The 12,486-nt window shown below is 53.5% G+C and overlaps 1 protein-coding gene across 8 annotated transcripts in view; it reads right to left on the minus strand.

Annotated features, from left to right (window-relative positions):
• Positions 1-658: 658 nt before the first annotated feature.
• NAV1 (neuron navigator 1) overlaps positions 659-12,486 on the minus strand; it is a 215,089-nt gene continuing 203,261 nt past the window's right edge. For all 8 annotated transcript variants that reach the window (XM_082462991.1, XM_082462992.1, XM_082462989.1 and 5 more), the window contains 6 exons: positions 12,240-12,394; positions 12,025-12,096; positions 11,395-11,591; positions 10,826-10,944; positions 9,208-9,405; positions 659-7,326 (listed from right to left, as the gene is read on the minus strand). In XM_082462991.1, the coding sequence (XP_082319117.1) occupies positions 7,231-7,326; positions 9,208-9,405; positions 10,826-10,944; positions 11,395-11,591; positions 12,025-12,096; positions 12,240-12,394 (837 nt within the window). In that variant the 3' untranslated portion in view covers positions 659-7,230. The remainder of the gene's footprint in view (positions 7,327-9,207; positions 9,406-10,825; positions 10,945-11,394; positions 11,592-12,024; positions 12,097-12,239; positions 12,395-12,486) is intronic.

Consider the following 12,486-nt stretch of genomic DNA (forward strand, 5'->3'; position numbering starts at 1 on the left):
CCCAAGTGGCAACGGAAACCAGTTAGCAATTCCTAGCCCAGTTCTAAGACTTCAGAGGCTAAGCTGGTAACAGGAATTAAGTCACCTCGCCTGAGTATTCTTCCGAAAGAATGATTCCTCGATTATTTATTTTGAGGAGAGCTCTAAACCCACTTGCCACCTCCTACTAGAGGGCAGAGGTGGCTTGTGTCACCACAATTTCGTAGGGGAAAGATGCCCTTTTGGACGCCACAGTTCCACAGTAGGGCAGAGTAGGACTTCCTATTTTCCTTCTTTCAGTGGCCAGGAGAAGCAGAACTCTATTAGAACAGCTTCTTTTCTCAGAGGTTTAGTCACTTTTACCCCAAGAAGAAAACTTAGGCAAGTCCAGAGGGTGGTATGTTTTCAAACATCGAGGCAGTGGATGAAGGATTCAAAGAGCCCCGAGGTCTGGGCTGGACGTTTCGAGTTCTGCTGAAGGAGGCTGCGTCCAGTCTGCAAGCAGGACCCCACCCCACCCTCAACCAAAGGGGCCAAGAGGGTCCTGCTTAGGGCTGAGGATCAGATATCCAGGCGGGTGGCTCTTACCTCTGGGTTCGGCAAATGACCTTTCCGATCAAGGCACGTGCCAGGAGATAAATGGAGACGGAAATCAGACAGAGGGAGCTGGAGAGAGCTATAGGACAACACAGAAGATAACTTTATTGAAATGCAAATGGCATCAAACAGGTGACTCTTGGTGGGAGGAGACATGCCTGATGGACAGAGGGCCCAGGTGAGGGGCCTCTGGCAGTGATGGAGGAAGGCCTCTTCTGCGGCCCCAGCATGGATTTAACTTTCAACCACTTTGTTATTTAAGATGAATCACCGAGGGCACGGCCCAGCTCTCTTTATGATTGTTACCGCAACTATGTACAACGGCTCACTTTCTCTACGTCAGATATAAAGGGGGGTAGGTTGAAAGAGGGAGGGCCAGTGATAAAAACCATAAACACACAGACACACACACATATCCTGGTTTGGGGGTTTGTGCACAATAAATTAAAAAAAAAAAAGTGTTGCAAAGATTCCTGCCCACCTTCCACCTGAGGATCGCCATGCGTTTGAGAAACAAGATTCCATCACACAAACAGCGCTGCCTAAAACGGGACGGGTGCGTTAGGGACAAGGAAAGGAACCCAGCAGGGGCTGGAATTCATTTGAGAAAAAGATTGTTCTGTTAAAAAAAAAAACCCAAAAAACCAAAAACAGCAAGTGGGAGGTCCTCGCACAGCAGTGGCCCAGAGACGGGCTGGGATGGGGCTGGGATGGGAACCCCTGCCTTCCCATCCACATCTTCTGTCTGGAGACACAAGACATGGCCTGGATGCGGGGAGACCCCGCAGGGGCTGGACGAAGGATCCGGGGTGACTTCAGTGCAGCGCTTCACTCGCCTTCTCGTCCTCCTCCGGCTGCTTGGTCCCCGAGCTCGGGAGGCCCAGTGCCGGATGGTTCTCCGTCCTCCACCCACAAGTGCTCTCGTGAGGAAAATGGACAAACTTGAAACAAAACCAGTTGTACGCACCTCATCTACCACACGGCCCCACCAGCGGGGGTCTGTGAGTTTGGAAAGATATGAAGCTCCTTTCAGATTAAAAAAAAAATTTTTTTTTATTCTATCGCCATGAGCAGTCGTGTGTCCTGGTGCGGGGAAAGGATGGATGACCCCGACGCCTTGGTGCTCCACTGCCTGAACCTTTCTCCTGCGGACTGAGCAGGGCCGGGGTGGGTGTGTGTGTGGGGGGGGGCAGGAGGTTCTGGCAGGTTCTCAGACCTGGTGATGCCCTTTAGAACTGGGGCAAGGGCGAGGGATGCTGCTAAGAGAACAAGTCTTCATGGAAATTCAAGTCACATGTTTAAACCGTTCTCATCCTATTATATCACCAGAAAAAAGGTGAGTAGACACGTCACCCAGCAGAAGAGCTACCTGGAAGAGCTCTCCCACTGCGTCCCCCTGGGAAGCCCCTTAAGAATCTCAGAGCCATGACATTTTTCTCTGAAGGTTGTGTTTGACTAGGAGATGCAAGCATTCCCCCCTAACTTCTGCCCAAAGGCACACATACGCGTCCTTTCTGTTAAATGAAAGGAAAAACAGAATCATGAGGAAGCATGAGAACACTCTGAAACTAATGTTAAAGTCTGAATTATAACCTAGGACCTTATTTTTGGTCCTAAAGCCCCAGTGTGGGGACTCTGATCCTTGGCTTTCCCTAACACAGTGAGCTGCAAACCGTAGTGTGCAGCAGAATTACCAAGAGGTTCGTTAAAACACGAATCGCTGGGCCTTCTCCCCAGTTTCTGATTCAACAGGTCCGGGCTGGGGTCTGAGAACTTCATGTCTAACAAGTCCTCAGAGGCTGCCAGCACTGCTGGTCTGGAAACATATGTAAGAACATATTAAGAAACGAAAGAGGTGGGCGTCAGCTCCCAGTTCCGATGCAGAAAATATAGCAGCACACAATATGTTGTTTTGGCAGAAAGCTATGAATTCGAGTATGCAATGTCTGTCACGGGGGTCCTATCCAATTAACTCACTTGTCGAGAAATCAGAATAAATAGTTTAGAGGAGGCAAAAAAAATGAAAGAGGTGGGAATTCCCTGGCGGTCCAGTGGTTAGGATTCGGCACTTTCACTGCTGTGGCCTGGGTTCAATCCCTGGTCGGGGAAGTAAGATCCTGCAAGCCGAGGGGCACAGCCAAAAAGAAAACAAAAAAAAGAGAGATGAATCAAGGGACCAAGTGTTCACTTACTTCCATGACCATGCCTGTCACAGAAGAGTCTCCGTGGCATAACCACTAAGAAAGAACCAAAACACCAAACTGGGAGGATCCAGGCTTAATTTTCCACTGTGTTGGTATTTCTGCAGCTTCCAAATTTCTCTTGGTGTCCTCACGTTCAGACTGTACCGTCTCTCGCAGGGTCTGCGGCTGGAGCACTTGCTCCAGGCTGGGCTGAGCTGACACGCACACATGGACCTTCAGCAGTGGGCAAGCCAAGGTGGTGGCCCCCTGTATCCCTGATCAGGTTGACTGAGGGCTCCTGAATATATAAAACGGATTCAACTGTAAAGGGCGTTATCCTCAGGCTTTGGCCTTCTGGGAACACAGTGTCCCTAAGACCATTTTCTTACGGCCTCTTTGGTGGGGGCCACAGACCAGAACTCACTAGTAGATATCAGTCATCATAAGAGAGTACTGGGGTTCCACTAGTGAACCCTCTGGAAGAGCACATTTCTCCCCATCAGTTGAGGGGGTTTGCTTATAGAGTCTATACTTACTAGCTTCAGCTTAGCTAAGGCCCAGGATTAAGGAAAGGGAAAAAAGTATGAGAAGTTACATTTGGTGACCCAGATGACTTTAGCCCTAGAAAGAATGCCCCGTTCAATGTGTGATTAGCACAAGCGCAACTTCCTCTCCCAAACGCCTTGCAATAAAGGGTCCCTAAAGCAGCATGGAGGCTTGCCCTGATCCCAGCTTACAGGGCCAAGCCCCACTCGTGCAGGCAACTTTCACCTCTGTGCAGGGTTGGTGTGTGTGAGGTGCTGGTGAGAAGGAGCAGGTCACCACTGCTTTCTTCCTCCTCTTGGACAAGTACAGGAAATAAAGTGACCTCAGAGCCTGAAGAGTGCCCCTCTGAAGACTGGGAGTCTTGTCTCAGGGAGCTAGGAGTGAAGAAATGGTGAGATTAGGCCCGAACCAGGAAAACCAGAAAGCAAGAAATAAAATTTTTTTTAAAAATCACTATTTTGTCTTAGGTTCTTAAGGAGTATGGGTAGATGAGTGAGAAGGTTGGTAATTCAGAACCAAAGCTTAGCATGTGACCAAAGCTTAGCATGTCAACCACTAAGGACTCTGCAATGGGGGCTCCCCAGGACCTCAGGAAACCCTACTTCCCTGCAGCTTCCCGAGGCTTCGACCACGTGACACAGACGCTGGGATGCACTCACGCACACACAGAGATAAGCACCGCAGAGCTGCCTCAAAGCAGAGGTTTTAAAAAATACTCGATGAAGCTCAGAAGATAGGGAGTGGCAGACGTCAACTGCTCTTGTGAGAGAGACACACACAGACATCGGGTCCTCTGCTGGCCTCCATTACCTAGTACTTTATTTTTCGTGCCTAGGCAGGGGCTGAGGACAAATACACTGGACAAAATGCGTTGGTCTCCTTCATCCAGGAACGAGGGGCCGCGGCCGCACCTCTGCCCTGAAGCGGGGTTGGGCATTGAACCACGTGGTCTGCTCGCCGGCTTTGGTGAGGAAAGGAGTTGGGGGCTGGAGGTGGGGGGAGGGCACACACTCCAGTCCTGGAGAGGCCGGATTCTTCTCAAGGTGCTGGGCGTTGAGAGAGTTTAGCCCTGGGACCCAGCTTTTCTTTTTTGAGGGATCCCAGTGGTCTCGACCAAGAAGCAGGGGTGTAGGTGGGAGAGAATGCTGTGGATCTGCACTTGGCACTCATTCCAGGGTGGAGGCAGTGGGGCTCGGGTTTCAGCTTCAGAGGACTCTGGATGAGCGCCCCGAGGGTCCTAGCACCGTGAGGAGGCTCGGCCTGCCCCAGTCGCCATGTCACCGTGATTCCTGGGGGATGGCCAACGCTCACAGCCAGGGGCCCAGGTGGACAAGTGGAAACAGGGGCCCAGGCTCCAGAGGGAAAGCGGAGGGGCGGTGCCACTTCGCCAGATGGGATCCCACTTTCTGGAGGCAAGCGGCTGGAGACCCGGGCTAAACGCAGCAGTCAGCCGAGAGCAGAGCGGTGGATCCAGGAACGGAGATGAAACGCCGGAACCCGAGGCCTCCAGAGCCAGCCTGTTGAGGATCTACGTAAACTTCGCGGTGGTATCCACGGTGACCAGGGACGCAGGAATCGCTTTGGGGGTCTGAGGCAGTTGGAATGGAGGAAGAGGGTCACCCCTTTCCTTTTTCTCAAGTAGCCAGTTAATACCCATGACCGAAGGCACTGGCTGGGCAGCACCGAGAACAGAGAGAAAGGCTCAGCCCCTGGGTGGAGACGGCGCTGGGAGCCTAAGCCCGGCCACGGGACTGCAGCCGGGGAGGGGCCATGAGAGGCCAGAGCCCAGAGAAGGCCCGCTCGGGTGTTCCCCGTCCTTCCAAGCTAGAACGCCCACCTCTGGGGCCTCCTCCTTCTGCACGGCAGAGACCTTAAGGCAGTGATGTCAGCACCATCCTTGAACAGACAGCCTCTTCCCGCTCAGAATTGCATATTTTCCGGCTGAGTTGGGGGTCTCCACGGCTCTAGCAGCATCAGCAGACGTCGTCTCCAGCAGAGACGAACCCGTCACCCACGGGAGCCACCGGGTGAATGCAGAAGCTTTTGGAGGGAGCAATCTGGACCACCTTTTGGACCTAAATGAAAGTCTTCTGATATGAAGATCCAGATGCAGCTACTCCTTGGTTTGGCGGGACAGAGCGATCCTGGTTAGTGATTAGTGTGCCTGTAGGTTCTGATAAGGTCTTGTGCTACTTGGGGATCTGAAGAGCAAACATTTGGGCCCAGGCTCATCACACATCCCTGGTCTGCAGAGCCCAAAACCGCAGCCTCACCAGGCAACCCAGCGCGCCGGACACCTAGTCACGGGCTTCTCGCTGGCTGGCTCCTGGGGTTTTGGCTCCATTTCTCAGGTGATCCTGAAGGTCCAGAAAACAAGGAGATGTGTGCATTTAATGGAAGTTAACATGTCCTACTAGACTGTGAACGTAAGGGCCCACGTCTTTTTTTTTTTTTTAACCTAGTGACTTGTACACGGTAAGTGCCCTATAAGTGCTTGTCCAATGAAGGAATTAGGACTGCTGAAACTTCAGGGCAACTTCTGCAAAAAGTGGATCCCTTCGGAAGGCAGATCTCTGCCACCAAATCAAACTCCTTATATTCTGATTGGGAGCATCTCACATGGATGTCCACTCCTAAGGGACTAGTCACTTGTTCTAAACCAACAGTAAAGGCCGGCTGGGGGTTTTGGATTCAGTTGGGCAAAGCGGTCGCCATCAGAATAGTGCAGCGAGGGGCTCCACAGGCCACAGGACAGAGAGATTTCCAGTTTCCGGTTTTCCCCCAGTCCACGGGGAAGCTCAGATTAGATCTTGTATCAGGGTGAGGCGATGCGCTCTCCTCCAGAGGCTGGCCGCCGGGCTCCAGGCAGAGCGTGTGTTTTCTCAAAAGGGACCTCGAGGTCCCTCTTGTCCCACTGCTGAGCCAATGTTTCATGTCCCATGTGAGCCCCAACGGTGGCAGACACAGTGGCATGGCAGGTGTCTAGCTGGTGCCAATCAGGTGGCATCGGGCTCTCCAAAGAGCGACTTGGAAAAGCAACGTGAGCATCTCGTGGACGTGGGAGGAAATGGAAAAAAAGAAACCAAAAAAAGAGAAGGAGAATAAATAGGCAAATGGGAGGGGGAAATGGAAACAAAACAAAAAACAAAAATAAAAAGTAAAAAAAGTAGGGTTTATTGACTCATGCGTGTTAAATTAGAGGCTGAGACGGAGCCGGCGGTGCTTCTCCGAAGGCTGTGGTGGCACCTCTGGGGTCTGGCAACTTCTCAGATCACAGCCGTCTCGTCGGTGCCCCCATGTGGTCCAGAGGGCAGGGCGGCCGGCATGCTCTCTGCCCAGGCAAATGGATTTCCTCCCTCCAGCTTCAGCTTTTCTTTTTTTTTTTTTTTAAACCCTTTACAGATTGATTTAAACGTTTTTAAATCACATGCTTCTTTTTCTGGGCTGCAGCCAAATCTCGGGGTGCGAGGAGAGCTGTTGGCAGTGGCGACGGAACTGGGCAGGGTCCGCGGGAAGGTCTGGGGAGCCGCCGCCTCCCCTGGCAGATTCCCCCACGGGGCCGTGTCTCTGAGTTGTCTGTGAGCATCAGTTACGAACTACTGCAGGCTTGTTTGATGTCTTCTGAACCCCTCCCCAGCAAGCTCAGGAGTTTGTAATTGAGACAAGAAATCAAGGAAAAAGACCCAGGATCATCTTTTCCCCAAAGTCACAAGAGGAGGCCAGGAAATGTACCTGGGGACACAGGTCCACCCACCAGTCCCAGCGGGAGTTCTTGAAGGTGCAGCACCAGGAAGCCGCCCCCTCCTTCCACCTCCCCCCTCCTGTCCTCGTGGCCAGAGAGCCAGCGCCCAGGAGGAAGCGGGGAGGAGGAGGCCGCCCGCCGCAGTGTCCGCGTCCTGCTGTCCTGTGACTGGCCGCCGGGCCCTCAGAGCGTGGCCTGGAGGTTGGGGTCCAGGATGCTTTCTCGGTCTGGAGACTCGATGTAATTGGCAGCCTCCTGAAGTTTCAGCAGCATGGCCATCTAAAGAGGGGCGGAGAGACAGTTATGGAGAGTTGGGACTTTGGGAAACAGAAAATCAGACTGTGGGTCTGGTCCTGGGTCTGCAAGGGGCTGAGAGCCCAGAGAGTTTGCGGCTGTTTCAGGAAGAGGCCAAGATGACTGCTTCCACCCTGTGTGTAAGCTCGAATGCAGGGACCAGCCCTCGGGAGTGCCGGGCAGGTAGGGTGCTGCTCTGGCCGTGACGTGCGGGGAAGGCCAGAGGGCAGAGCCACCTCCGCCCCGCAAGGTGCCGGCGCTCCCGCAGATCCGACCAGTCCCAGGAGGGGGTGGGAAGGGCCCAAAGACCGTCTAACAGCTCTCCTTGCAACAGACCACGGCCCAGCGGCTGCACCCAGTGCCCTTAGGACCTGCTTCTCCCTAGCTCCCACCGCATCGCTTCAGCAGGGGCTGAGCTGCGCCGCGCGGCACGTGGGATCTTAGTTCCCCGACCAGGGATCGAACCCGCACCCCTTGCATTGAAAGCGTGGAGTCTTAACCACTGGACCGCCGGGGAAGTCCCACCTCCCGCCCTTCTTCCTCAGTCTCCCTCAACACTTCACGACTCTGACTCTCCGTTCAGCTAAGGAAGCCTCGTTGCCTCTCTATGGCTCTGCCTTCCAGCCTCTGTTTCCATGATATTCGCACCCTCCCGATTTAAAAGCCTTTTGACACAGAGGACACCTGTTTTCTACAAGGTCAAAATTTAAATAAAATGTCTTAGGACTAAAGTAGAGGAATCTCCTACTCGAAAAGGTAAAATTGCAAGGTCCTGGAGTTTGTGCACGTTAAGTTTTTCAGACCATCTGCCAAATCATCCTCCAAAACAGTGACTGACAAATGCCCCACCAGCAGAACGAAGGTCCAAGCTTCCCCACACACACGATTCTGCAAACGTGAAACAGTTATCTCCTTGTAATACACGTCTCCTCAGTGATTAGGGAGGGAAAGGGTCTTTTTCTGTTTTTATTGGCCCTTTTTTTTAATAGTACTTTTTAAATTAATTAATCTATTTATTTATTTACTTATTTATTTATTTTTGGCTTCGTTGGGTCTTCGTTGCTGCGCGCGGGCTTTCTCTAGTTGCGGCGAGCGGGGGCTACTCTTCGTTGCAGTGCGCGGGCTTCTCATTGTCGTGGCTTCTCTTGTTGCGGAGCACAGGCTCTAGGCATGCAGGCTTCAGTAGCTGTGGCACACAGGCTCAGTAGTTGTGGCTCGCGGGCTCTAGAGCGCAGGCTCAGTAGTTGTGGCGCACGGGCTTAGTTGCTCCGCTGCACGTGGGATCTTCCCGGACCAGGGCTCGAACCTGTGTCCCCTGCATTGGCAGGTGGATTCTTAACCACTGCGCCACCAGGTAAGTCCCTTTATTGGCCCTTTGCATTTCCTCCAGTCAACGCCTGCCCCTTGCCTCCTTTGCCCATTGTTGTTCTGCGTGGCAGTTTTGGGGGGAAGGGTCACGTGTTCTGGGTGTCAGTCCTCTCTTGGTTCCGAGCACGGCAGGTATTTCCCCTGGTTTGTCACTTGTCTCCGCTTACTTTCTACAGGCTCCTGAAGTCCCTGGACCGCGGCAGCCCCCAGGACGACACCAGGGACCAGCAGCGGGGGCGGGACAAGCACGCGTGGGTCCCACTGCTCTCCTGCTCTGACCGCCGTTCCCACCCGGGCTCTGCCCGGACCCGGGTCGTTGCTAGAGGACACACACCTTGCTGGCGGGTGGCACTGCATAGCTTAGCCCAGGGTTCTGATGGCCAGAGTTTCCCACCCACTGGCCTCATGCTTGTCCCGGCCTCCGGGCCCCAGCGGGCCGTGGACGAGGGTTCAGCTCTGTGACACTCCGACTTTTGCCTTAGAGCAGCCTCTACTCACCAGCGGGTCGGACTCCAGGGAGCCGGGGGTGCTGTCCTTGACCGTCCTGTCCTCAGGGGGCGAAGCAACGCTGTGAGGGCCCACGGTGGGTGGGGGCAGGTGGTACAGCTTTGACTGGTCTTGTTGGGCTGACGGCCAGGGAAGAGTGTCCCGGACCCACTCCACGGGGTCCTCCCAGGCGGCTTTCTGCCCGTGAACCTGGAGAGAAGGAGAAATGTGATCACTGGGCGAGGAACCCGCAGATGAGAGGCTTGTTTGGTGGAGTCTCCTGATGGCGTGTGTACTTCCTCAAACGTAAAGCTTGAGGCTCTGATCCCTGTGGGATTTCCTTTGAGTTCCCCAACAAGGGAAGTAAAATAAGTTGGCATAAATTGGTAGAAACCATTTTGGAGGATAATTTGGCAGACTGCATTAAAACTTAACACGGACAAATCTTACGACCCTACGATTTTATTTTCCAAGTAAATTCTTTCAGTTTAGTAATACCTTTTGAAAGAAATTTCAACTTTGTTGAAATGAGATATTATCTGTGTAAAAATGATGTAAGTCACGGGACTTCCCTGGTGGCGCAGTGGTTAAGAATCCGCCTGCCAATGCAGGGAACACGGGTTCAAGCCCTGGTCCGGGAAGATCCCACATGCTGCGGAGCAACTAAGCCCGTGAGCCACAACTACTGAGCCTGTGCTCTAGAGCCCGCGAGCCACAACTACTGAAGCCCGCGCGCCTAGAGCCCGTGCTCCGCAACAAGAGAAGCCACCGCAATGAGAAGCCCGTGCACCGCAACGAAGAGTAGCCCCCGCTCACTGCAACTAGAGAAAGCCCACGTGCAGCAACAAAGACCCAACTCAGCCAAAAATTAATTAATTAACTTAAAAAAAAACACAAAAGAGCTTTTAAAAAAATGATGTAAGTTGGAAAACTATTAATAATAGTGCAAATTAAATGAAATAATGATACACTGCACCTCTAGAAATCTACCATATCATCAGGCAGTGTCTATCACAGTGACACATTACTTCTATGGATAATACATGACCAGTAGGGTCTAGTCACCGCATCACAGGTCATTGGATCATGCCCTAATTAACACGTGAGAAAACTAAGGAGGTTTTAAAAACAATGACATTTTCCTCTCACACCAAGTTCTTATTCTAACTTTTAGTTTTACAAGTGTTTTCACGTACTTCATTTGCCTTCGCAACACTGCCAGTGATTTAGGCAGAACAGAATTTATACCACCTCCTTTTTTACACATGAGGATATTAAACAGTTTAAGCAACTTGGCCAGAGTAACATTTTTATTAGTAGTTAGTAATGAGCTAAGGCTGTAATAGGGTTTTACTTAATTCTTTGCTCAATTATTTCTCTCTCTGCCCTGATCCCAAGAGCAGAGCCAGAAGGCCTAGGGCTGGACACACGGCCCCAGGGTCAGTGGTCATTTAGCGATTTGCTGAACGCTGGCCGAAGGCAGGAAAGAAGCGTGGTCTGTCCAGTGCCTCACCCGACCTGTCAGGAGGAGACCCTAAAGATCTCCGTGGCCCCGTGTCTAACCCTGTTTCCGCTCTGTGAGGTGGGCCAGCCTGGCGTCTGGGCTGAGCGGAGTCGAGGGCGGGCTCACCTTGATGCCGTCCTTGGCCCCTTCCTGCAGGTAGGGAATGATGGAGTTGTTCCATAGGTCAATGAACCAGGTCCGGAAGTCCTCAATGCCAATGGGGCAGGACAGAAAGAAGCAGGGGCCTGGGAAGAGGACAGGGCCGTGAAGACGGCCGAGAACCTTGCTCTCCCTGGTCATCTGCCCCCTTGACTCCTTAACACCAGGCAGAGGGTCTCATAACCACAGGGTTGAAAGAAGCGCAGGGCTGGGCTAAACTGAGACTGAGATCAGGACGGGCGAGAGCTGAGAGCCTGGCTGTAGCCCCGTGAACGATGCCTCCCTGGGTGGACGGGAGGTGGGGGAGCGAGGGGAAATCCCTTCCCCCCTTCTTCCCAGTAATCGTGGGGAAATGAGGGCGAGGGGTCAGCTCTCTGATGGCTGACTCAGGGTGCGGACTGTGCCGGGGGCGTTGGCACAGTGACTCAGGCACAGGGTCGGTGACTCTATGTGCTGAAGACACGAGAAGGCAGGGGAGTGCCCCCGACCCCGGCCCCCAGGTGCGGCGCAGGAGGCCATGGCAGGGCGGGCCGTACCAATGAGGAAGTCCGAGGTGCTGTGCTTCTCCAGGAAGGTGTGCAGGTGGTACCACAGCTTGGGCACCCAGTCCAGCACCCGCAGCACCTCCTCCCTGTTGGCGTTGACGTCGCAGTCCGACTCCACCAGCTTCCTCCTCAGGTAGCGAACCAGGAAGCCGTTGGCGGGCTCCACGTTGTTGGAGAAGGTCAGCATCCTGCGGCCAGGGATGCGAAGGGTGGGGCGGAGTGCGCGGGGGCGTGTCCGGCTCATCCCCCGCGGGCCCATCCCCCCCTTCCTCCCACTAATGCCCGTGGGGTCCACTGAACTCAGGGCCGCGGCAGAGCTGACCCTCAGATCGGTGACCCCCCTCAGGTAACCATCTGACCTCACTGGCCTGGACAAGGGGCGTGCGGGCACAGAACCTGAACCTCAGCCACGAAGCCGCATCTCTCAGTTTTACAGTCCTCTCCTGTCTCAGGGGTCCGCCTCCCCCTGCACTGACACAGCACACACACCTGCCCTCTCCCCAGCCCACAGAGCTCCGCTACTTCTCTCTCCTTCTGCTACGCCTCTTGCCACATCCTGGATTGAACTGGTTTACAGACTCGGGTAGGGTTGGAAGGCTCATCCAGGGCCACAGTCCTTACCTGAAGCTCAGATGCAAGCCGTGATTGGGTGTCATTTTCACCGGCTGATTAGTGGTGCCTATAATATAGGGACTGTGGGAAGAGAGAGAAAAGATTTGCTTAGACGTGTCTGAACACTTGCTTTCTGCCATGTACCCTCCCCCGACACCCATGGGAAGCTCACAGCTTGGGCTGGACCGGGCTCTCCTGCCCACTGTGATGAAGCCGGTCCTTACCATTTGTGATACTTGCAGGTCAAGGCCCCATTGACCAGCTCGCTGATGGAGCCTGCTTCACTCAGGTCATCCAGTAGGATCACCAGGGGGACATCCCCAATTCCTGTTTCCCGGTCTATCTGGTTAGCCAGGTTGGAGAGATACAGCTGCAGATCCTGAAATGAAAAAAGGCAGTGGGTCAACACTCGGTAGCAGTGAGCCCCTGCATAAGCCTCGAAGAGAAGGGTTTCAGAGAAGCTGAGCTGCC

Source organism: Balaenoptera physalus (assembly GCF_965194825.1).
Source record: "Balaenoptera physalus genome assembly, chromosome: 1".
In the NCBI taxonomy this organism is placed as follows: domain Eukaryota; kingdom Metazoa; phylum Chordata; class Mammalia; order Artiodactyla; family Balaenopteridae; genus Balaenoptera; species Balaenoptera physalus.